Source organism: Ornithorhynchus anatinus, chromosome 9, assembly GCF_004115215.2.
Source record: "Ornithorhynchus anatinus isolate Pmale09 chromosome 9, mOrnAna1.pri.v4, whole genome shotgun sequence".
NCBI classification, from domain to species: domain Eukaryota; kingdom Metazoa; phylum Chordata; class Mammalia; order Monotremata; family Ornithorhynchidae; genus Ornithorhynchus; species Ornithorhynchus anatinus.
This window is the reverse complement of record NC_041736.1, coordinates 46,189,000-46,216,184: the sequence shown is the minus strand read 5'-3', so window position 1 is coordinate 46,216,184 and position 27,185 is coordinate 46,189,000. Positions and strand designations below refer to the sequence as shown.

General features: G+C 46.4%; 1 protein-coding gene across 1 annotated transcript in view; it reads right to left on the bottom strand.

The window, feature by feature from the left end:
* JAG1 (jagged canonical Notch ligand 1) overlaps positions 1 to 22,393 on the bottom strand; it is a 37,779-nt gene extending 15,386 nt beyond the window's left edge. Inside the window, exons 1-5 of the mRNA XM_001514860.6 lie at positions 22,104 to 22,393; positions 21,113 to 21,418; positions 10,931 to 10,982; positions 3,899 to 4,153; positions 2,230 to 2,290 (exon numbers count right to left, since the gene is read on the bottom strand). Of these exons, the coding sequence (XP_001514910.2) occupies positions 2,230 to 2,290; positions 3,899 to 4,153; positions 10,931 to 10,982; positions 21,113 to 21,418; positions 22,104 to 22,181 (752 nt within the window). The 5' untranslated portion in view covers positions 22,182 to 22,393. The remainder of the gene's footprint in view (positions 1 to 2,229; positions 2,291 to 3,898; positions 4,154 to 10,930; positions 10,983 to 21,112; positions 21,419 to 22,103) is intronic.
* Between the last annotated feature and the right edge of the window lie 4,792 nt (positions 22,394 to 27,185).

Here is a 27,185-nt window from a genome sequence, read left to right as displayed (position 1 = left end):
CATCCCGGTTTAATAATACATATGCTCAAGTTTCTCATGAGAAATTGAAGTTACTCTGCTTATATGGTGATTCACAAGCAAAGTTGATATTATTGGCAGACTTGCTTTCAAGAAAGTAATCACTTTCACCAAGGAAGAGAGGATATTTTGAGCCTGTTTGGGAACAACAAGGAAAGCTCATGTGAAAGGAGTTTATAATACAGAAGCCAAGTGACAATTTAAAGTAAATTGCCATTAAAGTATTTCTAGAGTGGACAGAGAAAGAGACTTATTTACCCAGAATTTTTTTCTTTTGAACTCGGGGGCTAAAGCAGGCTTAGATTCTAAAACTATGCAAATGAAGTGTGGGAAAGTTGCACCTTAAGTAAATAAGAGCACCAGTGCATGTCTGGGCAGTGAGTGGGAGGTGAGACTTAGAAAGAGAAAGGCCTAAAATCTGGAAACAAAGCCTGTTGTTCTGGCTGGGAGACAGCAACCCCTACAAGGCATGTTTATTCTGATGACAGAGGCACAAATCATTGTTCGCCTCCACCGATACACATCTCAGCATCTGGCCCAGTTCAGATCCATTAATGATACTTCAGGTCCGATTTACTCTAGGAGGCTATTAATTAGAAAACTTAATGTAGGTGTATTTCAGCTAAACAGCTGACAGCAGTGCAGTTAAACATTAGAACTGCCTGGCACCAATGCAGTTAAACATTAGAAGCGCCACTCCTTCAGTCTCCCAGCAAAATAAAAATTTGCCTGCTGGTTGATAAGGGTTTTCTTTTACTACGTGTGCACAAGCCTTTCTAAAGAGTACACACATTCTTTCTTCTCATTTGGCTTTGACTGCATAATTCCCAAGTGCACTATGCCATTAAATATGCCCCAGCTCCTTCCTCTAAACAGAGGCATTTGGGACAAAATGAGAACAGACGTGACCGCAGCAAGAAAAATGGCTGTTTAACTGGAGGATGGTCCATCCCATCTCAGTCCTCAACCAAAACGGGCCCCTCCCTCATCCTCTCCAGAGACCGGTCACTTGCAGGTCTAACCTGGGGGTCACCGGTGTTCTAGAACCAAGTGTGATCTCCTCCTCCAACTGCAGCCTTGGTCGATCGATCGCACTTACTGAGCTCAGTACTAAGCGCTCGGGACACTATGATACAACAGAGATGGTAGATACGGTCCCTGTTCCACAAGGAGCTCATAGTCTAGTCTACCGTCTAGAGTCCAGAGATACCCCCGAGTCAGTCTGAGCCTCCTAGACCCAACATGGTCTAAAACCTGACTGGCCTCTAGACTGGGGTGATGACAAAAAGCATGGTTGTCATCTGGCTACATTTAATTCCAGACAAGAGAGCTACGAGGCCAAACTGCCATTCACGTACGTCTCTCCCCATTCCGTCACCTTCCTTCACCCTGCCCAATTTTTAGGGCACTTGCACCCCTTTACGGCCATAGAAACTAGGTACCACCAGCGGTCAACGAGTCATTCCAGCCTAGCTCCAGTTGTATGAGTTCCAGACCCAATAAGGCTACACATTCCTGTATGTTTTTATGGATTTTAAAGAGGCCAAAATATGCTCTAAGACACCACTAGCTTGGGGGAAAGGAGGGACTACTGCCCCCAAAGATGCAGACCAATGTAATGTATAATTCAAGGAGGTCCAAAAATGTAATCGTTAAATTGTTTAGGTATGTCTAAGTTCTGCTTTTCATTGTTTCTTGGCCAGGATGGACTAAACTTCAAAGCACAGCAGCAAAATTCTGCATTCATCAGCCTCTTCTGACAAGATTCCATCCCAGCTATTAACCTCTCAGCACTCAGCTTGGCTCACAACAGCAAGGGAACTAAGAGATTTTACTAATCCCATTCTAAAGAATGCTTGACTTTTGCCTATTGATGGGAAAAATAGGGGGAGGGGAGGGCAGGAGATAGAGCACACTGGATGGGAGACAATTTCTGAAACACTCCAAGGAACCACAATCTTTTTAAATAACAACAACAAAACAAAAACAAAAAACAGTTCCCAAGTTTCCCAGATGAAATTGGTCAATAGTCAATCAACAGTTTTTCCAGTTTTTCAAGAGCGTAAGGGAGTATTTGAGTTTCGTCAGACAACCGGTATGATTTAATAAGCACTTTAAGATGCCCATTTTTGAAAATGTATCCAGTTTTTCCACAGGGCAACAGAGATGAAGATACTCTGCTAAAGAGAATTAAAATAGTTTTGTCATTACCTGCACTCTCCTGGGCTTTTGCAGGAACCATGCTTGGGACTACAGCCCTGCCGACAAATAGCTGTAGAAATAAAGAGAGGAAAGAAAATATCAGCATGCTGTCTGATCTTGCACCAACACAGTCGTGGGAATGTCTTTAATCTCCCACTGGCACAGTAATCCTCCAAAATCCAAGATTTAAAAAGTCTCCTATCAAGTCTACCAGAAAGGAAGTATGGTAAAAGGTCCCTCAAAACAGTATGTCTATTAGTTCAGCTAAAATCTTGAACCTCAAGCCCAATTTACAGTAACCATAAAAATAGGGATGATTTTTTCCCCTTCAAATTTCAAGAAGTTAAGATGGGATATGGAATTCTCGCCAAACCGATCATGGGAGGTGACAGCATGAGACAGGCAGAGGGGAGGGGAGGATAAATAAGGTTTAGGCTTCAAAAATCCTGGCAACCAGACAGCAGCTCAACAGCCCCACCCCAAAATCCAACAGCCATCTGGTCACTTGTCAACTCTCTCTCTGCCTCCTCCCCATTTCCCCAAGAACCTACCAGGTACACACCGGATTCTTGGTTATATTTACCTGTCCCCAATTCACCGAGGGGACACCTTCTAAAGTGGGATCTAGGCATAGTAAATCTTTGCTACAACTCAAACTCCTAAGAATGGCTATTTCTGAAGATAGCACTATTATGTATTTTTGGAATCTTAGAAGAAAACAATTTCTCTTTCAACATTGTAATTCTAAAAGTAGAAATCAATAACAGGCCCACGTTTTAATATTTGAAAACAGGAAAAGTTTAAGAAGGCTTTTTCCATGTTCTTTAGAATTGGTTATTTGGGCCCTTCTTTTCCCTGTTTTTACCACCACGTAAGTAAGCGTGCAACTGCCCCAAGACTAAAGACTCAAATTCAAAACTCCGCACAATCCAGTTTACTGGTGTTAAAAATATATATACATACATATATATATATATATATATATATATATATATATATGTACATATATACACACACACACATGTATATCGACGTGCAGCAGGCCAACTTCTGTGCTCTGTGTCTGGGGAAGCTTGGTGTTCTGAACAGAGTAGAACCAGTAAAGACTTCTTTTTTCCCCTCCATTCATCTTTTAGAAAAATGAATCGGTTTCCTTCGCATTTTTCTCCACTCACAATGCATCTAATTACTATGCTAAACACTCAGGCTTCATTAAGGTTTATGTGTAGTTTTTCTATGGATGAGTAATCTGAATTACTCACTAAAGTACGCCAGAATTAAAGTGCAGATCCATAAACTTATAATATCGTCAGTCCAGACTGGATAACGCAAATGACAGGCTTCTCCCTCTAGCAACTTATAAATCATGAAATATACCAGGACAAAAAGAGTATGAACCAAAAGTTTCTGTACTTAATGGCAGAGGGAAAAATCTACACTTTGGAGGCTAACTAGCTCAAGCCAGGGGAGAGTAATTCAATGATGACGGATAGTCAATCAATCCATTCAAACACAGGCTATGACACAACCACTAGATACCAACTGGAGCAAGGATGGAACTGCAAGCCAGAGCAGAATTAAACAGTCACCTCACCAAGGAAAAGGACATTTTTACAGACTCCACTTTACAATTTAAATGCATGAACACCTCAACAGACCGAGCTAGAACGTCACATACCTTTATTGCATTCAGGCCCCATCCAGCCTTCCATGCATGTTTTGTTGCCATTTTGATCACAGGCATAGTGTCCAAAGAAGTCATCTCTTGGACGACAAAATTTGTTACAACCGAAGCCATAGTAGTGTTCGTCGCAAGTCACTCGAATCTGGTACTCAAAGTGGGCAATGCCCGTGTTCTGCTTCAGCGTCTGCCACTGACGGCTGGGATTGATCATGCCAGAGTGAGATGCTTTCTCAATGATGCTGTCTGGATCTGAAAAACAAGTTAAAGTGTTATTCATCTTTGCACTAATTACAGGCAAAATCATTCCAACTGGCAAATCTGGGAGCCAGCTTCACTGAGGCAGAGGAAGACTCCTTTAAAATAACACGTGCTTTCATTATGTGTTTTGGCTGGAACTCAGTTAGGGAAGGAAGGGCTGATCGTCCAACAAAGCTGTTTGCATACAGTGCCTATGTTGGAAGAAATGGTTTGCGGGTATATAGGGGACTAGGTGGGCGCTACAACATGAATCTCCCTCAAACCCAAGTTTCACAACACTGCCAACTCTGCATTACGGAGAAGCAGTGTGGTTTAGTAGAAAGACCACAGGCCTGGGTGTCAGAGGACCTGGGTTCTAAAAACCACCTCCGCGACTCGTCTGCTGTGTCACCTTAGGCGAGTCATTGAGCTACTCAGCCTCAGCTATCTCATCTATCACATGAGGATTAAGACTGTGAGCCCCAAGTGGGACATGGACTCTGCCTAACCTGATTATCTTGCATCTACCTACCTCAGCACTTAGTACAGTGCCTGGCACATAATAAGTGCTTAATACCACTAAAGGAACAACAACAAAATACTAGTATTTCTTCTTAGGGTACTCTAAGCCCTTTTCTGCTATTCTTTCATTAGTTCTCAGTTGAAGAGAATGCAGAAGAGAAGAGGGCATAATTTACTCAAGATGTTTAAGGGCCATCAATGTACAATCAAAGACTATTTACTGTGTGTGACTGAACTACACGAGTTGGGAACACACCCAGGTAGTTTAAGACTCAAGGCTCTGCTCTCGAGGAGTTATAGTCTACAGCAAAAACAAACTGACCCAAACAAGACCTAAAAAATATACAGTGGCTAAAAAGCAAAAAAAAACCCAAAGTCATAGTTGGCTTAGGGACTGTCCAATCTGGGAAGCAGCATGGAGTAGTGGATAGAGAACGGCCCTGGGAGCCAGAAGGTCACGGGTTCCAGTCCCAGATCCACCACTTGAATGCAGTGTGGCCTTGGCCAAGTCGCTTAACTTGCCTGTGCCTCAGTTACCTCAACTGGAAAATGGGGATTAAGACTGTGAGCACCATGCAGGACAGTGACTGTGCTCAACCCGATCTGTTTGCATCCACCCCAGTGCTTAGTACAGTGCCTGGCACATAATAAGCACTTAAATACCATTATTATTATGATAATCCTTTATCTGTTCCAATACAGTACAATGTTAGAGAATGCATTCGGGTGGATAAATAATTCAAAACCAAATAGACAGGGTGACTAGTGACTGTAGAGCTGGCATGACTGGGATAAGAAAATCCTGGTGGAAAATGTGATTTTTTTTAATACACTTACATACACCCCTGCCCCCTGGCCAAAATCTTGCAAGACTCCATCAGTTGGTCACCCACATATCCCATGTATCCCAAATCACAGCAATGGTGCAAATAACGGCAAATAAGTAAAACACGACGCTTTGGTTGCAAAAGTTTGCAGCCCTTCAGCCTAATGCTATCCAGGCCTGGGCCAGTGTTCATTTGCATAGTTCCACAGGCATCGTGCCAGCTGACTGTGGTCATGCAGCTGGTTGATGTGGATTCAGGTCTCCCCCTTCTTGGTTGTCCCTACCTACTACGCTGCATGTCTGCTTCCCATTCTGGGCTTCATTAACAAGAATGCGGCCAGAAGATGCTGCACGCCTACCAACCTAGCGACTCACCCTCCCTAAAGGGCCAGAAAACAAAACAGCCTGCGGACAACTTTTTACTACCTCAAATCCTAAGTGTGCAAATAAACAACTCAAAGAATGACAAAAATGTCAGTTTATTAAAACTGTGTTTTTACTCTGCAGGTTCAATTAGTAAGTGCAGTGGTCTATTACATTACGTTACGGGCCTCGGGCCATTCAATATCCTAATAAGGGAACATATAAGCTCGGTAGACACTGCCAAAAGACTACAGCTTTTGATAGGCAGGTATAAACAAAACTAACAGGCTTCAGGAGGAAGCCAGTGACATTTGGCATTCGGTTCAGACACATGATCTTACTCTATTTAAACCTGTAAATACTGCGCAAATTTCTCACTTTAGATGTAAGGCCTGAAGCCTTAATGGGACTTTAATGTCAGCGAACAGGTCTATGCAAATAGCTCAAGGGATTTTATACCCTCATTCTAGATCCCCCTCTCTTCTGTAACAAAAAGCACTCAGTTTAGATTAGACATTCTCATATCTGAACTATTATGCGAGTAAAGTTTGGAAACCTACATCTGTGTAAGTTATGGCCTGAAATAATATCTCCCATCAGGCTTGGACGTTGTATATATCCTGTGGTATTTTGCTTCGTAGTCTAGGCCTTGTGACTGAAAACAATTTGACACTGCCTTACGACCTGCTGCTAGCAGTCCTTGACTGCAAATGGAAGATTTATCGTAAAACATCCAAAATAGCCTTGCAGACTGGGCCCAGGGGGAAAAAAAAGTAAGAGACTGGACTGTTCCATATACTAAACCCTAACCCTGGAAAAAAAAGAAAGGGGGGGTATGGCGGGGAAGGCAGGGAGGAAATATGCCAACAGGTTTAAGCTTTAAAACAGTCTTATATATCCTCATACATTTGCATATGAAATAAAACTCCTTTGGAACCTTCATTGAAACAGGTCTTTGGACAATAATAACAACATTTGTCAAATGCTTATTTTGTGCCAAGCACTGCACTAAGGTCTGGGGTAGATCCAAGATAATTAGGTCATATACAGTTCTGGAGGGAGAAAAGGAACTGAATCTCCATTTTGCAGATGAAGAAACTGAGGCCTAGAGAGGTTGGCTAACTTACCCAGGGTCATACAGCTGGCAAGTAACAGAAGCGGCATTAGAACCCAGGTCCCCTGAAACCCAGGCCTGGGCCCTTTCAACTAAGCCATGCTGCTTCTCGTTAAAACCCATAGGCCATCTGCTCAAACATCTTTTCTAAATGCATTCCTACGAATCTTCGGGGGTGGAGGGATGGGGAGGGGTTGGTTTAGCCTCTACTCACAGGATAAGGATAGTACTCAATCCACCAAGACCCGCAGGATCCCTTAGATCAGAGCGCTAACCTGTTCTGAAGAGCAATTACTCAAGAGTTACAGCCCCAATTCACATTTATACCCAGATTGGGTGTATGTCTGCCTTACTATAGCACTAAAGGCAGTTAACCAAACCAAGTTGACTGCACTCTGACAAAGAAGTATATTTGTTTAAAAAAGGAGGAAAAAAGGCCACTCCATGCCCTGAGCTTTAGAGTACAGTTTCAATTACCAACACAACATGGTAGAAAAGGCAAGAAAAACAAGAAAAAAAAAAAGAGACAATGCTATCAACTTCTCGGTTATTAACAAGAGGTTTATTAGAGAGCAGGGTTCTCTTACCATCACATTCCCCATTTTCAATTTTGGGGATCAGTTTGGGGGCAGTTCAGTAATGACAGACATCTCCCTCGAGCAAGGGGGAAGCCAGGCCACCAGAAGGGGGAAGGAGCTGCCTGATCAATTGTCAAATCAGTGAAATATCTGTGACTGCTTAACTATGGATGGCTGTGCCAACCTCGTTGATTTACTACTTCTGCTGTGTTTGCCCATGACTACTGCCTTCCAACTGTGTGTGTCCGTCCCCCTTTTGCGTTGACTGCCCCCCTCGAGTCCAGGACTATGCTATATACATTTCCCCAGTGCATACCACAAAGTTTTCACAGGTGTAATTAACTTCAAGACCTGCACATAACAGGGTATCTTCTCAGCTCCGTAAGGGCAGAAGTTGAACGGATTCCTCTGATTACTCAGAAAGTATTACTCTCCACCAGTATACCCCATAATGGGACACAACTACTTGGCCTAATGGAGATGACGCATTAAGTTCTTTTCAAAGAAGATACGCTATCAAATGGCAAAATCTTGCAGAGCATGTGATTAGTCCCCACATCTTTCACTTCATTGTAAATGTCCTAAAAGAGAGTCTTTTGTCAGCGGCCCAAAATTCTAGTATGTTGGCCTGAACCCCATTCTCAAGGCAGGCTGTGCTTTGAAGTGATTCATTTTTAGATTTTTAGATACTTTCACATCTAGTCACAATACTGTAGTTCCGCACGCAACTCCTAGTGGGGACCCTACAAGTGACCCTAATCAGGGCTGGCCATTAGCCACAGGAAAACATTTTCATAACTAAGGCAGGCTTGTTACCCCGACCTTCTCTCAACCCTCTCCCATTTACACCCATCTTCAAACTAGTTAATGGGGAAAGAGCCCAAAAGTGCCTCTGTGAAGGGAAAACCTCAACATCTGACCGGAGACTTTCTTTATACTAAAACAAAAAGTTCAAGCCTGTCATTTTCCAGGTTTACATTACCTTGTACTAAACAGAGGCTATCTAAGTAGGATCTGAAAAAAACGAAAGTTAACATGGACTAAGCAGCAGAGTGGCTTAATGGAAAGAGAACAGGCCTGGGAGTCAGAAGACTTTGATTCCAATCCTAGCTCTGTCACTTGTCTGCATGTCATGTCATTTAACTTCTCAGTACCTTAGTTTCCTCAGCTGTAAAATGGAGATTAAATCCTACTCCCTTCTATCTTCACTGTGAGCCTCACATGGGACAGAATCTCTCTCTGCCCTGACTGTCTAAAATCTACCCCAGTTTTTAGTACAATGCTTGGTACTAAAATAAGCACTTAAATAAGCTCGCCCTCTAGACTGTAAGTTTGTTGTGGGCATGGAATGTGTCTATCAACTCTGTTATACTGTACTCTCCCAAGAGCATAGTTCTGTGCTCTGCACACAGTAAGTGCTCAATACGTGGTACTTGAGTGCTTATTATGTGCAGAGTATAACAGACAGATAATAATGATAATTGCAGAATCATGATTATGACTAGCTTTGGAATAGCACTCATTTCTGGATTAGCAATTAATCTGGAACTGAACAAAGCAGCCATCAATGGTATTTGAGCGCTTACTATGTACAGAGCCCTGTACTGAATACAATATGCTGAAATCTAAGCCAAAACTGAAAAAATGGCTTTAAAGTGCCCGATTACCAGCAGGGATATTGAAAGGAGAATGACGTAAGTAATGAAGAGAGAAATGGAGGGCATTCAGAAAAGAAAACTGCGAGACCACATGCCGTTTGGGGACAGGAGTGCCTCGAGGATGACTGTGTACAATTATTCTGGTTAACACCACAGGTCTATTAAGAAACTTTTCACTATACTATCATCAAGAAAGGGACTAATTTAGGAATAGTTTCTCTCCTCTCTGAAATGGACAACAATATTGATCTAAAAGGATGATGTGACAATCGAAAACCAGCCTTTTACCCATTTGAAGGCACACGAGACAAAATAATAATTTCTGGTCCAGCTCTAGACTAAATCTTCCAGTGAAAATAAAGAAGTGTTTCACTGTGAAACTCAGTTTCTGTGAAAAGGTGTAGGCTTTCTTTTCCAATATCCCAAATGAATATTCACCCCACCCTCAGCTTCTCAGCACTTCTGGACATACCTTCAAAGTATGCATTATAAATCATTTATTTATATTAACATGAATCTCCCCCTCTAGACTGGAAGCTCAGTACATGGAAGGAACGTGACTACCAACCCTGTTGTACTGTACTCTCTCAAGCACTTAGTACAGTGCTCCGCACACAATTGCTCAATAATTATCACTGGTCGATGGATTGAATATTACTATTATTGGCTCAGTGAAAAGAGCACGGGCTTGGGAAGTCCGAGGTCATGGGTTCGAATCCCGGTTCCGCCGCTTGTCAGCTGTGTGACTGTGGGCAAGTCACTTAACTTCTCTGTGCCTCAGTTCCCTCAACTGTAAAATGGGGATTAAGACTGTGAGCCCCACGTGGGATAACCTGATTACCCTGTATCTACCCCAGCGCTTAAAACAGTGCTCTGCACATAGTAAGCGCTTAACAAATACCAACATTATTAATTATGGTATCTGTTAAGCAGTTACTTTGTGGTCAAGTACCGTGCCACCCACCAGATAGCCGGACTGGACACAGTCCACCCCAACACGGGGCAGAAAGTCTAAGAGAATGAGAGTTGAGGATCACCTTGTGAGCACTGGGCAGGGATTGTCTCTATCTGTTGCGGAACTGTACATTCCAAGCGCTTAGTACAGTGCTCTGCACATAGTAAGTACTCAATAAATACGCCTGAATGAATATCATTTGCCACTGCCAGAAGAGCCCTGGCCCATGTGGCAGGGTTGACGAGAGATGCCAATGTCCATTTAAATTGATGCGGACGTATTCAAAAAGCAGGACGTACCATAAGAGCCAGATCCAATATTTTGAAACCATAAAAAGGTAGGATCTGTTCAAAGTTACACTCCCTTAGAGGAACAAATCATCTCAGGGCAAAGCCAGCAAATCACTTTTATCAATGAAAAAACACAGCTTGTACCAAAATAAAATTCAACCCGCTGAGAGAAAGTGGATCACCTCCTATAAACCAACTGAGGGGGTGGCAGAGGGAAGGAAAGTATAGGAAAAGATGATCACATATGGGAGAGGAAGGGGGAGTGGGGGGAGGATGAGAAGACGATGCACTTCTGGGCAATTTGTGAGCAGAGGGTGCAGTTATCACAAGGAAAGAATCCTTCCTGCCCTAGGTTTGGGAGACTTCTGCTCTGGATTTAGGACAATTTGCATCTTCTTAGAGGCAGCGTCAGACAAGCCATCAGGTTTATAGGAAAAATTCCTAAGGTGTTTACAGCAGGATGTTCAGTGATAAAATACTTACTGCTGGTGTCATTACTGTAATCCCAAGCCTCCACAAGCAAAGTGTAGGATCTCTGTAAAACAGACAAGGAATAGTTTAGTAATTCAATTGGGCCCAGCTCCCTAAACCTTCTTAAACAACCAAAGGTCCCTTATAAGCATAAATCAAACCTGAAAAGAGCATTCAATGGTTTGTATTGTGTCTAAGTTTAAACTACACTACAGATTTTACTCAGGACAAACTCTTATAACCCCTTAAGCTACCTTATCCAGGCTGATTTAACGGGGACCTTTCACCTTCACGGGCTCATCGCTGTCATCGCTAATGCATCTCATGGGCTTAAACCAGGAAATGTCACCCCTGACACTTGAAATATTTTTGCAAACATGCTGAACACCAGTGTAGAAGACAGCACACACATCATTTATTCCACATAAGCAAAATACAAAACAAAACACAAACACAAAACAAAGACAAAACACTCCCCAAAATACTGCAAAAAGTAAGGGGCATGACTAAGATTACACTGCTCGCTGAACCTGGACCGGGGAAATCTCTAGAGAGTCCCCCCCCATCCCCCCTCGGTCCCTTTCAGCACCCCTTTGAAAGCTTTGTCTGTTCTAGACCATCACTGCTCCCACAAGTATCAGGTAACTAGAGGAAAGGACTGATGAATCTCAGAGCAGTGGAGGGAGGGGATGGAGGAAAAGAGAGACTTTGTAAAATAACGTTTGAGATCTGGCCATGGGTAAGGGGGAGAGCTGGCGGGGAGGGGAAAGGAGAGGGTCAAGGAGGGAAAAGCAATTAAACACCTATCGGCAACATTCAGAGACCAGGTTATCTGCCACGGAGATCTAACATTCCAGTAATAATCATAAGCATCCACCAATTAAACACACTCCCTCAAACTGGAGAAGTGCCAGCTATTATATTGAAATCACCTTTCATTTTCAGTCTCGACCTCCCGCTAAATCCCCCCAACCATTAGCAAATTTCCACTGTTTTGGGTCTGGTCAAACTTCTGCCTGTAATTCGAGGATGAGGTCAGAGTCCCCAAACTCCAGGCTTAAACAAACTTCTCTTCTGTCTTGGTATGGTGGAAGTTGGGGGCGGGGAGGGGAGAAAGGCAAGAAATTTACAAGTTCATCTAGCTTATTTGTTTTACACATACTTGTTTTGCCACTGTTAGATATCAATCCATTTGTAAGAGTGGCATACAGAGATTAAATATTATGTTACCAGAAACAAACAGTGGTTAGAAAGAAAAGTAAACACCTGCAAGGTGTAGGCATAAAGCTTGCTCCAAAAGTCAACGCAAAACTTATTTCTCACGACTTGACACAGCATGTAGTCTCTGAATGAAGATCTATTTTATGATCGACCCAGTCTTGGAAAATGGCCTAAATATGTTTCATATTCAAAGCAGAGTCGGATTCCATTTCGTTCACTGATAACTGTGGGAAAATGCTTAGGAAAGTAAGCAAAGCTGGGCAAGTTCAGGCAGAGGCCCAGCCTCCTTTGCAGCGGCTATCAGTCACGACTCATTGTTGTTGTTGTTAATATTTTATTAGAGAAAGTTACACCTTATTTAAAGCCTCTTAAATTTCCTGGGATTTCCTATAAATTATAGGACTCTTCCCTTGGATAGTATCAACTAGATTTCAATGCTTCTACTGTTGAATTGAGGAGAAGTCTTCTACGTAAAAGGCAGCAAGCACAAATCACTTTGACTATAATTAGGCATGTCGTTTGCTGGCAGTGTATACGGTTGTGTCCTTTACCTTCACTTCAACAATAATGTTGTAATTAATCCTTCGATTAAATACACTGATACCGAGAGTTTTGACAGACTTGTGCAAGCCCTAAAAACATAATACCTAGGAACAGCACCAAGAGGAATCAGGCAAGATCACTGTGCTTCTATTAATGCTCAAAGATGCTTCCTTTCACTCTTGTCTAACCGTTTGGAAGACCAAGTTGTCTACTAAATGCGTCAGAGCAAAACAAAACAAAAACCCTGGTCAGTTCTTCGGTTGTTTACTAACACAGCCCCTCCCTGAGGGAAAGTGAACGCCAAAACCCTTAGAGCATTAGCATCTCTTTACAGACCCTTCTGATCAATTTTCAACAGCTGGCAACTCTTCACATTTTCTTTCACTAAGTAACTTAGTCGTAAATAATGATTTAAAAAAGAAAAAAACTTCACCCAAGCAAGGTTCTTCTTCATCAGGAGGATATCCAATAATTCTATTAAACCTCATACTCGACTACTCCCACGTATTTAGACTGTGAGCCCCATGTGGGGCAGGGACTGGGTCCAACCTGAATAACTTGTATCTATCCCAGTGAACCTCGGTATTTGCCCCAACAATGCCACTTGGGATTATGGTTAGAGGATAAAGTTGAAAAAAAATAAATCTCTTCCAAAGTCCACTGGCTACCCTGGCATAAATTAATCTCTGAATAACCTATGCTCTCCCTAAGTGTTCTCACCCTCCCCCTTCAACCTCACACTATAGATCACCAATTAAGATACCTTAGGAATGAATGCTAACGCTGAGTAAGTTTAATTTTTCCCAGGCCCACCGCTGACCTCTGCACATCTCTGAATACACATCCAGACACAGAAATTCCAAATCACGCACCTTATTCCATCAGAGCAAGGCCCTGGACACAAATCAGCAGTCAACTATGATAAAGTCACACCCAATTAGACACTGTAAATCCAATCTTGACCAGGAGTCAGATTTGAGGGAGAAAAAAGCTGACTTGAAAGGGGACATCAAACCTTAACTGTTTAATAAATACTCCAGCCCTAATCATGAAACCTACTACTCTATCCACACAAAATTTCCTAACTGAGCCATGACAATAGGGACACAACTTGGGCAGCAGTGTAAGCAATACACCGCTACAACACATTAGCCACTAAGAGTTTTGAAAAGCATACAGAGTAAAGAATTTCTTAATGAGACTACTTTAAAAAAAAAAGTGGGACAGCTAATGTAATCAATGCCAAGACTAACAAGAGAAAGTCCTCAAAGCCTGCTCTGACCTTCCTCAAGCGTGTTGTTGGTGCTTAATAGCCACCATCCCCTCTGCTCTCAAGCTTATTTCCCTCTTCATCTGAAAAAAAAAATCAATAAAAGGATAATGGTGCTGTATGACCTTTTTTAGATTATCCAGTAACAGCACCCTAAAGGCAGAGCTAGGGTGGTTAGCTGTGAGAACAAATCCACCAAGCTAATACGAGTGATTATCGTGAGAAAAAGCTTAAATTCAAGGAGTACAGAGGTGAGCATGCAGCGTGGCCTAGTGGAAAGTACATGGACCTGAGTTCTAATCCCCAGTTCCACCACCTGCCTGAGTGACCTTGGGCAAGTCACTTTCCTGTACCTGTTTCCTCATCTGTAAAAGGGGGACTAAATTCCTTTTCTACCTCCCCCTTAGGCTCTGAACTCCAAGGAGGCCAGGGACTATCTGATCTGATTATCCTGTACACCACTCAGCGCTTAGTATCATGTTTAGAACACGGTAAGCCTTAAACACCGCTATTAACATTATTATATAACACTAGTGGACAACCAGCTGAAGGGAATTGGTGACAAGTGACCATGAAGCTGCTAAGTGCCAAATTTTGACACTCCAGTGTAGAATTCCAAGGTGGAACAGAAGAGGAGTTTCCAAGAATGGGAATCCACCACTTTGCTAGAGGGGAAGTGGCTGATTTCTACCGTAATCCTCCCAAGGAAAACTAAAAGTTTCACCACGTAAAACTGCACTTGGTTCTCCAAAGCCCTTCCATAATATCCAATGCCATGCCTTCACGGTTATGTAATCACTTCCTGCAGCACACATCCCAATTTTTCTCCACTATGTGCCACTATTTGGCACTGTGAGAGCTAATGCTCTTTTGCATGTCAACGTGCAAAGTTACACTTTCTTTGGCACCTCTGAGTGGCAATCACTTCACTGCCACATTAAGAAGGGGATGTAAAAACAAATGTAATTGTATTAGCAGCTGTCAGGAACATTTTCCTCTCAAGAGCAGTGGCCAAACCAGAAACTAAAGTCAAGAACTCTTCTGTGCTACAGCTGTCCCTCTCCTACCAGTGATGAAGGACACAAAAGTTCCGCTATTCCTCAAACTATGTACAAGCAGCATCCGATAAACTAGGCAGAACTCTGATCTGGCAAGCCTGTTGGAATAACGAGCATCCTGTGAATACATAATGTGCTGGAGTTACCATTGTGTGCAGTAAGTCCTCGGTTTGTCTGGGAGCCGAGCTCTGCTGAGTCTACTGCTGCTTCCTGTTGCTTGTCCTGTATTGGCATTATTTTTGGATAGGCCCCATTATGTTCTATAATCCTCACTGCAGTCAGTATGGCCACACTATTGTTCTTGGTTAATATTAGCCGTCACCGTTTCTGTCTGGGTGGCCAGACTACAATGTTTTCTATCGCCAAACTAGCATGCATTAATTTAACAATGCTTTTGGGGGTCTATGTGTGTGATGCATGTGTGTGTGTGTCAGGGGAGGGGGGGTGGCGGTGAAAGAGAGAAAAAAATAATCTTAACATCCCAATTTTATCAGAACTTAGTTTCTGGAAGTGATTTCAGCCGTGGGGTGCATGACAGTTCAATAATGCTATACCTGGTTACAAGGTGATTTTTCTCACAGAAACTCCCATTTCTCACCAGAGAGGGGCTAAGAGGCCCAAATGCCCAGTCTTAGAATCCTCGCAAAAAGATGATTACCCACTGCTTCTGTCATTACTCCTACCTGTGTAAAGCCATCCCACTGATAATTAAATGCGCCAGTTACAAAAGGGTGGCAAGGTTAATAGAGAGAATACCTAGTAGCCAGCCAAGCACAACAGTCAGGTTCACACGGAGCAAGCCTGAACAAGAGGCCTTAAAGTGCATGAGAACTGGGTTGAGCTGGTAAAAGGCTCTGAATGTTTGACTATTTACAAACCTCTTCAACCACTTCTAGCTACATTTTTGTATTTCATCTAAATACCCTACACTAGTAATGGCTGTAATTTATCCTATAAAAACAAGGACCATGAGTTCCTTGCTGTTAAAATGGAAATAAGCAACATGACTACATTTTTTGTCCCAAAGCATCTTTGCCTTCAACTAGAAGGCCAAGGAACATTACTTCTGACTACATGGCTTTCTTATCATTCTCTACTTAAGACAAGAAGAAGGGGCAAGGACAGAAATTGCACAACTTCAAATTCAGATGCATCCTCACAGTCTTCCCAACAGTCGAAGCGATGAGAAACTTGGGGTTAAGACAGACATGGGTAGCACATTCTATTTACCCGTATATTTTCTTATTCCAGATCCACCATTTGAAATGGCGGTAACGTCAACCTGCCATCATCTGTAGATGATTTTTCTAAAACCCATTCATAAAGTAGTTTGAGGAAAACCCCTTTATTAGAAGCTTTGGCTGCCTCTAAAGGTATTAGTACCCTTTGGTTTGACAGCGTTTCTTAAAACGGGCCCTTCTAAAGAACCTGGGAAGTTTTGCTATCACAATGTCATCGCTTATTCCCTTGGATGAAGTTGGGAAGGGTACGATCCGAGAGATCCCGCTCCAGTGAGGTGTTTTGTTTTTTTTTAAGAAAAAAAATAAGCCAAACTTCCCTGTGTTTCAAGAAAAGGATTTAAAACAATGCAGCACATCCATCAGCTTTCGAATGGAAGCCCCTTTTTAATCCGTTGGGAAAGCGGAAAGGCATCTGAACAAGTGTTATGGGAAACAGTGATATTACTGCACATACATAGTATGCCAATTAAGTGGTAATAAAATGGGTTTAGATTTGAAGAATGATCCAGTTCTTAATGGCTGGAAGGATAAGGTAGAACTGATTGGGGTATCAAATTGAGACATTACTCTTAATTCCTGTAAAAAGTTTGACTTAGTTACTAATACATTCCAGAAGATCCTTTAGCACAGGCACTTCACTTTGAATAATGGCTTATATCAAGCAACTGCGCTCCGGACAGAGGAGGGAGAAGAGGAAGTGATTTAGCAAGATGAGAAATAACGTAACACATTCCAATGTTCGTATACTGAATCCAGTTAAAGTTGTACCCGCCTAACAGGATTTTGACACATTCACAGGCTTTCTCTAATTTCTCCTCGGATTCATAATTTTCACAGATTTTCAAAAGTGCTGTCAGTTTCAGTGAAACAACTGTTTAAGGAAGTGATGTTAAATTTGCTACTCTGAAAACCATAATCAACATATTGGGGACTGTAGTGCCTAGGTGGTATTTTTCAGGAGGTTAGAGTCCATACATGCAATCAGGCAAAAAGATTAGCAATTTAGGAATTGTCATTTGGAAATAAATCACTAAAATGAAACCACACCTCCAAAAGCAGCTTTGAACCCTAGCTAGTGGATGCTTATTAAAAATGTATTAGGATAATTACCACCACCAATGCCAGCCTTAAAAGCTTCTTTTAGATCTCCAGAAGCACCAGTAAGCTGATGAAGACAGCCAGTTAGTTGGAGCCTTCTTAGCCCCAAGGTGGGTGGGAAAGGGGAATAAGGGAAGGACAAGAAAATTTTCTTTAAGATTCAACCTAAAAGCAGTTGAGGTCTGTCTGCGATTAGGGCTACATTAAAAATGACTGCAGGGGCCACGATTTAATTGCTCAGAACAAGCCATTTGAAATGGGATCTATGCATACGAGAGACTGCCAACTTTGACCTGCTCCATGCTCCTGGGCCGAATGACCCAAACATCGCTCTCAAGAGATGTCTACATAAACAGAGATACAGCCAAATTTTACCCTGAATAAGTCATTTTCTTCAATCTTGTCTCTATCTTTTCCCCTTACGCCAATAAAATGAAAGAGGATTCTCTATCACGCATATAAATAACTTTGCTAAATCATTCCCATTAGATTTTAGTGGACATGTACTGTATTAAATAAAGTACGTCAGCGTGCCTGCTGTCAGTCCGTACTCCTAAAGGTATATATACATGCCAAGTCCAGGCAAGGTGTTTTTGGCAGATTGCATTTGGCTAGGTTTTTTGTTAGCTTATTTAAATTTAAGAGTATTTTTATGCTGCAAGTATAACCTGCATTGAGACTTAGAGGATATGGAGGAGAAGTATCCAAATATCTGACTCACTATGTCACTTGTTAGAAATGCAATTAGTTTATTCTATTTCCTTCTGCTGCTTTTGCAGGTGCAGGTTTCTGGGTGCACTCCTTTCCTTGTGTTGGTCTGCTGCCCTGTTTCCTAGCAACTTATTCAAACCTCCAAATCACTTAAATGAATTTACAACCCACCATCTCCACACCCATTACTCACCAGGGACATCAAAAATCTACAAAATGGTGAATTGTGTGACTTGCTGGAAAAAAAAATAATTAAATGCCGCAACTTATGACATCTACTTAAATGGTTAAACCACCAAATGACCAGACACTACTTAGGTGCTCTCAAGTGTAACCCAGTGCCTGGAAGATTTAGACAAAATGGTAATGCCTTAGAGCCATCTGTAACAAGAGGCATATGGAAATAGTTTGGCATGGGAAAAAAAGATGTCAAAAAAGTAGTCAAGGCAACAGGGCTTTTTCCTGCTCCTAATTCTAAGGCAGGAATGTCGAAGCAAAGCCTTCACTCAAACAGAGGGCTAAGCACAGATGCACAGAGATAGTACCGTTCGATATTACCAAGTTGCAGTATGTATCACATTTAGTTTCTGACCTATTAAGGTTTAAAGTGAGTCAACTTGAGAAGAGCAAGTTTCAAAAATTAGACAAATGAAAATGGATTTACAATTTAGCAAAAAAATTCTGGTCCATCCGGCCAATTAATGGACCGAGGGCTGGTAGATATTCCTGACATATGGACCACATCAGGGAGAATAAGTTAAAGTACAGAATTCTGTCATTCACTCTACGCCTTGAAAAATCAAATTTTCTCCTCTGACGACAGACGGACAGTTCAGACGAGATGCCACGGAAGGGTCGGGAGAAGACACTTCAGTCCACCGTTCTCGATTTCCGATGCATTCCGCCAAGGTTGGCGTCTCTAAATTTTCGGTACAACAGACATCGCTAGTCTCGCCTCGTAGGAGACAACTAATCAGTTTTGCAACAGGACTTTTAAAGCCAATCCTCTCAGCTAACGAGTCCTTCCACCCTCCTCAAAACGGTGTCCTCGACAAGGCATTCTTCTACGGAAGTCGCCAAAGGGCTACGTTCCCGTTTAACGTAACTTAATGGCTCGTCTGAGTAACGCGTTCAAAACCTAAAGGCACGTCGGGGGAATCTACCCTTTCGGAAAACGTCAAATCCCACAACGGTAGCCGGACTACCCCGGCAGAGCCTAATAGGAGGCAGATTTTTGTAAACCTCTATCCCGGCTCTGCCACTTGCCAGCTGTGTGACTGTGGGCCAGTCACTTCACTTCCCCGTGCCTCCGTCCCCTCATCTGTAAAATGGGGAGGAAGACTGTGAGCCTCACGTGGGACAACCTGCTCACCCTTGTGTCCACCCCAGCGCTCAGAACTGTGCTCTGCACGTAGTAAGCGCTTAACAGATGCCAACATTATCCCTCTGACGGTGTACTCGGTAACAGTGAAGGGGACACACACGGGAATTTATACTTCCAGCCACCCGTTCCACTTGTTGGCTACATTCTGCAATGTCGTCTCCTGAAACTAGGGACTTGATTTCCTATCCAATCCCTTTCCAGGCGCGCCAGGCCCCACCTTCCTCTTCTTCCCCTCCACCCCGGCTCCTGGTTTTGGGGCGATGACTGGCTGTGACAGCCCGAAGACGGCGGGTAGGAGGCAGCAGAGGCCAATCTCCACACCGGCCCTCAATCCCATCTCCCACTCTGGGAAGGGAAAGGAAAAGGGGTAGAGGAAACTCGGAAGGGCGGGCCTACAACCCCAGCCTCCCCCTCGTTCCCCAAGAGGTTGAGGTCCCGATGATCATCCCTATTGATAATAATAAAAAAAGCCAGCCACCCACTTCCCCAACCTTGCAGAGAAGGGATTTTTTTTTTTTAACGCTAAGGAACGGGATGCATGGACAACCTGTACCGAGGAGAGGGGGCAGAGGTCGTGGGTGGAAGCCTCCCCCTACTCCCGTTAATGCAAGTGCCTTCACTTGAAAGAAAAAGGAAAAGGAAAAGCGGGGGGAGGAGGAAGGGAGGGAGCAGCCGGGCAGGCTGTATCTCCTTTCCTCTGCTGACCCCTCCTACTCCCTCGGGGCCGGGCCACTTCCCCGGGCCCGGCGGCGGCGGCGGGGCCGGGAGCACATGGTCCCGGGCTCCACCTCCTGCCCCACGGTCTGTCCTCGGCGGGCGGGGAGTTTGCAAACACAGCTGTTCCGAGGAGCCCGGGAACCGCTGGAAATGCAGCCGGAGGGCCACCGCGGAGAGGGAGGAGAGGGGCAGGGGCCGAGGGGGGGGGAAAGGCAGGGAACGCTCGGGCTGCTGAGCTCGGGGGAGGACGGCCGAAAAACACGGCAAGATTCCCGGGGTCACGGACACAAATCTCGGCCCCGCACGACTCTCTTCGAAGGAAACCGTGGACTGCCTCCTTTTGCATCCCACACCCACACTCACAGCCCGGCCCGCCCTTGGGAGAGGACACACCCCACCCGCTCACGGGAAGCGGGAGGATGCCAATTTGGATTGAGTTCACATGCGAGAACTGCACTTTCCCTTCGCTCGTGCACCCGATTTAATTGGTTAAAAAAAAAAACACACCAAAAAAAAAACCCCTTCCACATCTAAAACTGAACTCCTGACCTTCTCCTTCCCAAGGGAGGGCCCTTATTCCAGACTCTAATGTGCCTGACACTTGAAAATCGGTCCGGTACGTCCCTCCTGCATAATTGATGCGGGAGATTTTCCGCAAACCACATATGCTCGCCGACTCTGCATGGCCAGGACCGGACTCACAAACCCGCATCATCCCCCCCCCCCACCCCTCAATCCGCCGCCCCATTTTGCAGGGAGCTGGGGGGGGGGGTCTCGCTATCCTCCCGGGGGCTTCTCCACGCCCTCAAATTCCCCAAAGGTGCGTGTACACCCATGCCCACACGCCTGCACACACGCACATATACACACACGAGAGCAGACACTCACGGGGCCAGTCCTTTAAACACCCCGCTTTAGAAAAAGCCAAGTTAGAGCAGAGCTGGAACTCACCGGCCAGGCGAAACTGAAAGGGAGCACAATCCGGTATCTTTCGCTACTCCGGCTCAATTTCAAATTAAATGTATTCCCTCCGATGACAGGCGTAGATCCGGATCCGAAACTGCAAGAACCCCCGGCGGTAACCCGGGACTGATACTCCTTCAAGCAAACTTTAAAGTAGGTGTCACATTCGTCTCTGGTGCATTTCCTATCCCCTGGATTGCGGGAGCCATCGCAGCAATTCCCGTTCTGCAATTCCCCGTTCAGGTTTTGCATGGATAAGATCTCCAATTCGAACTGTCCGGCGGCTAAATACACCTGTTAAGTCCCCAGAAAGAGAGAAAGTACCGGAACAAAAGTTATCCCCTGCTTTTCTCGAGAGAAAGACACAAATAAAAGCGGCGCCACTCCCGGAGGGATAAGACACCCAAGGCGAAAGAGTTCACACTACACTTTGGTCACACTGACTTCCCGAGATCCGAAGAACCCCAAGTCCTCAGAGTGCCCGAGAAATGCGACAACCGGCAGGGGCCGAAGGAAACGCGATCGAAGCAACAGCTTTCACCGAGCTAGAGGCGGAAAAGATCAGAGAGGCCGGGGGTCCCTTATCAAACCTAGACTTCATCGGCCGGCAGGCCACCGGGAAAGGAAAAAATCGAAGCAATCAAAGGACGCACCGCGGAGACACCAGGCCGGTTTTCCTCGCTCGAGTCAAAGGGCCATGCAGAACCGGGGAAGCGGATCCGGGGAAGGAGGCAAAGGAGGGAAGGGCACCCAGAGGGAAGAGATGCAGCAGTCACAAACACGAGGTTCCTCAGAGGGGCGAAGCGAAAAGGCAGAGGCCACGATGGGAGAAGTCCAAGGTGCAGGGAGTTATTCCCCCCCCCCCCAACCCCCGGGGAAACCACTCCTTTCAAAAGAGAGGGAGACTTGGGGGGGGGGGGGTTCGGATGGGAAAGGAAACCCGGTCCGGAGCCCCGAAGGCCAGAAGAGAGGAACGTACCTTGACCCGCAAGCATAATAAAGCAATGATCAGGCTCAGAGAGGACTCAATCCGGGTGCGCGTCCTCGGTAAAAGCATCGCCTTCCCGTAGCCTGTCCTGCCGGTCGGGGAGACACTGAAGGCTGCTGCTGCGGTGGCCGCGTCCCGGCTCTGATATACTCCGCCGATTGGAGCATGCACGACTGGAAAACAACACCACTTTTCAAAAGCCTTTTCAAGAGCGCCCGGGTCCTGAATGCAAAAGAGCCCAGCCTCCTTTTATTATTCTGATTTCTTCTGCTGCTCCCCCCCCCCCGCCTTTCTCCTCTTTCTTTTTTTTTTTTTTTTATGATGATGATGATCCGCAGCCTTTTCTTCCCTTTCAGGTCGGCTGCGGGGAAAAGGGGGGGGGGGGGGAGGAGGGAAAGGAAGGAGAGAAAAAGCAGCGGTGGCAGGTAGCACAAAAGCCCGCGGCCCGCCCGCCCGCCCGCTCCCACGGAGAAGGACCCCGACAGCCCGTCTGGGAGCCGAGTGAGCGAGCGGCTACCTCTTGCCCGCCGCAACAGGAGGGAGACGGCGAGCGGCGCATGCGCCCTTATTAATATTCATGAGGGGGGCGGGGCCCCGGCCCCGGCCCCGCCCCTTCCCTCCTGCCTGCGCCGCGGGCCGGGCCCAGGTAGGAGACCCGTCCCTCAAGGACCGGACAGTCACTCATTCGCTCCGTCCTGTCTGTGCAACGCTTACTCATGCTAATGTTGATATTGGTTAAGCGCTTCTTAAGTGCAGAGTGGCCGACTTGTTCATTCCAAGCGCTTAGTACAGTGCTCTGCACCTAGTCAGCGCTCAATAAATGCTTCCGAATGTTCTAAGCGCTGGGGGAGATGCATTGTTTTCGCGAGATGCTCTTCCCCTCGACTCTAGTTATTGCCGTCGTTCTCGTCCGTCTCCCCCCGATTAGACCGTAATAATAATAATGTTGGTCTTTGTTAAGCGCTTCCTAGGTGCAGAGCACTGTTCTAAGCGCTGGGGTAGATACAGGGGGATCAGGTCGTCCCACTTGAGGGGCACAGTGAATCCCCATTTTACAGATGAGGGAACTGAGGCCCAGAGAAGTGACTTGCCCATGGTCACCCAGCTGACAAGGGGCAGAACCGGGATTCGAACCCATGATCTCTGGCTCCCAAGCCCAAGCTCTTTCCACTGAGCCACGCAGGGACCGTCTCTATCTGTTGCCGACTCGTTAATAATAATAATAATAATGTTGGTCTTTGTTAAGCGCTTACTATGTGCAGAGCACTGTTCGCTAAGCACTGGGGTAGACACAGGGGAATCAGGTTGTCCCACGTGGGGCTCACAGTCTTCATCCCCATTTTACAGATGAGGGAACTGAGGCACAGTGAAGTGACTTGCCCACAGTCACACAGCTGACAAGTGGCGGAGCCGGAATTCGAACTCATGACCTCTGACTCCAAGGCCCATGCTCTTTCCACTGAGCCACGCTGCTTCAAGCGCTCTGCACATAGTAAGCGCTCAATAAATACTACTGAATGAAGGAATGCAGGGTCATCAGGTCGCCCCACGTGAGGCTCGCCGTTTATTCCCCATTTTCCAGATGAGTAGAACTGAGGCCCAGAGAAGTGAAGTGACTCGCCCCCAGTCACACAGCTGACAAGGGGCAGAGCCGGGAGTCGAACTCATGACCTCTGACTCCGAAGCCCAGGCTCTTTTCCACTGAGCCACGCGGCGCAGAGCACTGTACTAAGCGCTTGGATCATGCGGCAACCGATGAGACCATTCCTGCCCAGTGACGGGCTCTTAGTCTCAATGGGGGAGACAGCAGAGCCAAACTGAACAAGACAGCATTCATTCGGTAGTACCTACGGAGCGCTCACTCTGTGCAGAGCACTGTACTAAGCGCTTGGATCATGCAGCAACAGATAGAGACCACCCCTGCCCAGTGACGGGCTCGCAGTCTGACACTCCCCAGGACCGGCCTGCCGCGGCCGCACGAAGGTTTTCGTTAAGCGCTTCCTATGTTCATTCATTCAATAGTATTTACGGAGCGCTTCCTATGTGCAGAGCACTGTACTAAGCGCTTGGAATGGACAATGCGGCAACAGATAGAGACCGTCCCTGCCCGATGAGGGGCTCACAGTCTAACCGACCCTGCCCAGGACCGGCCTGCCGCGGCTGCACGAAGGTACTTGTTAAGCGCTTACTATATGCCCAGCACTGTTCTGAGCGCCGGGGGGAGTTGTCCCACGAGAGGCTCACGGTCTTCACCCCCGTTTTCCAGATGAGGTCACTGAGGCAGCGAGAAGTGACGTGACTGGCCCCAGGTCACCCCGCTGCCGGGGGCGGGATTCGAACCCACGACCTCTGACTCCTAAGACCGGGCTCTTTCCACTGAGCCACGCTAAAGGGAGAGCTGAGCGGGACCACGCGAGTTAAAAATGCCCTGCTGTGTTCGGCAAAGACCCAACACACACACACACACACATGCCGATGTGAAATCCACCACGTGGTCATTCATTCATTCTCGAGCGCTTACTATGTGCACAGCACTGTGCTAAGCGCTGGCAGTGGACAGTTCGGCAACAGAGAGAGACCATCCCTGCCCACTGACGGGCCCGCGGTCTCCACGGGGGAGACGGACGGCAAAACAGAACAAAACCAAACCAAGACAACATCAAGATAAATAGGATCAAGGTGATGTACACCTCATTAACAAAATAAACAGGGTAATCAATAACCTGTAGAGATGAGGGGAAGGGGGAAGAGCAGAGGTTGGGGGGGGGGGCGAAGGGGAGGGGGAGCAGAGGGAAAGGGAGGGTTCAGTCCGGGAAGGCCTCCTGGAGGAGGTGAGCTCTCAGGAGGGCTTGGAAGAGAGCGCTTACCGTGTGCAGAGCACTGGACTAAGCGCTTGGAGTGTACAATTCGGCAACAGATAGAGACCGTCCCTGCCCCACGACGGGCTCACAGCCTCGACCGGGGAGACGGACAGCAAAGCCAAACAGAACAAAAACAAGACAACATCATCAAGATAAATAGAATGAAGGAGATGTACACCTCATTAAGAAAATAAATAGGGTGACCGATAATATATACAGAGGAGCACAGCGCGGAGGGGAGGGGAAGGGGGAAGAGCGGAGGGTGGGGTGGGGGGGGCTCAGTCCGGGAAGGCCTCCTGGAGGAGGCGAGCTCTCAGGAGGGCTTGGAAGAGGGGAAGAGAGCGGTTACTGTGTGCAGGGCACTGTACTAAGCGCTTGGGATGGACAATTCGGCCACAGAAGGAGACCATCCCTGCACAACGACGGGCTCACAGTCTCAACGGCGTGGCGCTCCCTTCGGCCCCCGCAGGGGAGGCGGGCGGGTCGCAGGCCTGCTCCTCCTCCTCCTCCTCATTCTCCTCCTCCTTTTCCTCCTCCTCCTCTTCTTCTTCCTCCTCCTCCTCCTCCTCCTCCTCCTCGTCCCGGGCTCCGCCAGTCGCCTCTCCCCGGCCCGTGGCGGGACGAGCCAGGCCGGGGCGGTGGAGCCTCCGCTCGATTCATCTCGATGATGTTATTTTGTCTTTAATAATAATAACGTGGGTATTTGTTAAGCGCTTCCTGAGTAAACCGTTGTAAGCGCTGGAGATTGTCCCACGCGAGGCTCCCGGTCTTCATCCCCATTCTCCGGATGAAGGAACTGAGGCCCAGAGAAGTGAAGTGCCTCGCCCACAGCCACACGGCTGACAAGCGGCAGAGCGGGGATTCGAACCCGTGACCTCTGACTCCCAAGCCCGGGCTCTTTCCACTGAGCCACGCCGCCTCCCCGGTTTAGACCGGGGACCCGTCGTTGGGCAGGGATTGTCTCTCTCTGTTGCGGAATTGTACATTCCAAGCGCTTAGTACAGTGTTCTGAACATAGTAAGCGCTCAGTAAGTACTATCGAATGACCGAATGAATGTCGGGCTGGGAGGCCGCCCCCGGTCCACCCCACTGCACCTGCAGGTGGCCTCCCCCGACGCCCCAAACCGCCGCTCGATAATGATGGTATTCGTTAATAATGATAATAACGATGGTGTTTGTTAAGCGCTTACCGTGTGCGAAGCACCGTTCTGAGCGCTGTTGGGGGGATACAAGGTGATCAGGTTGTGCCACGTGGGGCTCACAGTCTTCATCCCCATTTTACAGATGAGGTCACTGAGTCCCAGAGAAGTGAAGTGACTTGCCCACGGTCACACGGCTGACAGGTGGCGGAGCCGCGATTAGAACCCGTGACCTCTGCCTCCCAAACCCGGGATCTTTCCACTGAGCCACACCGCTGTTGAGCGCTTACTAGGTGCCCAGCACTTTCCTAAGCGCTGGGATAGGTACAACCTAATCAGGTTGTCCCACCTGGGGCGTTCACTGTCCCCATTTTTTTTACAGAAGAGGTAACCGCGGCACAGAGAAGTTAAGCGACTCGCCCAAGGTCACCCAGCAGACGGGCGGCCGAGCCGGGACTAGAACCGGGAGCCGGGATGAGAATCAGAGCTCATTCCGCAGTTCGAGCTCTTGGCCACCTTAAAGGCTCCCTGGACCTTGAGGATCGTCTGTTTCTCTCCCTCGTATTGGTACTTGTGTGACCTTGGGCAAGTCACTTCACTTCTCTGAATCCAAGTGACCTCTTCTGTCAAATGGGGATTAAGACTGTGAGCCCTATGCGGGGCCAGGGACTATGATCATTACAACAATAATAATAAGAAGAAGAATGTTGGTATTTGTTAAGCGCTTACTATGTGCAGAGCACTGTTCTAAGCGCTGGGGTAGATACAGGGGAATCAGGTTGTCCCACGTGAGGCGCACAGTTAATCCCCATTTTACAGATGAGGTAACTGAGGCACAGAGAAATGAAGTGACTTGCCCACCGTCACACAGCTGACAAGCGGCAGGCCGGGAGTCGAACTCATGACCTCTGACTCCGAAGCCCAGGCTCTTTCCCCCGAGCCACGCTGTTTCCCATTATAGTTTGTGGTATTTGTTAAGCTATTACTGTCAGGCACTGTACTAAACGCTGTCAGTGTTGGACTTGGACACAGTCCCTGCCCCACATGGTCTCACAGTCTCAATCCCCGTTTTG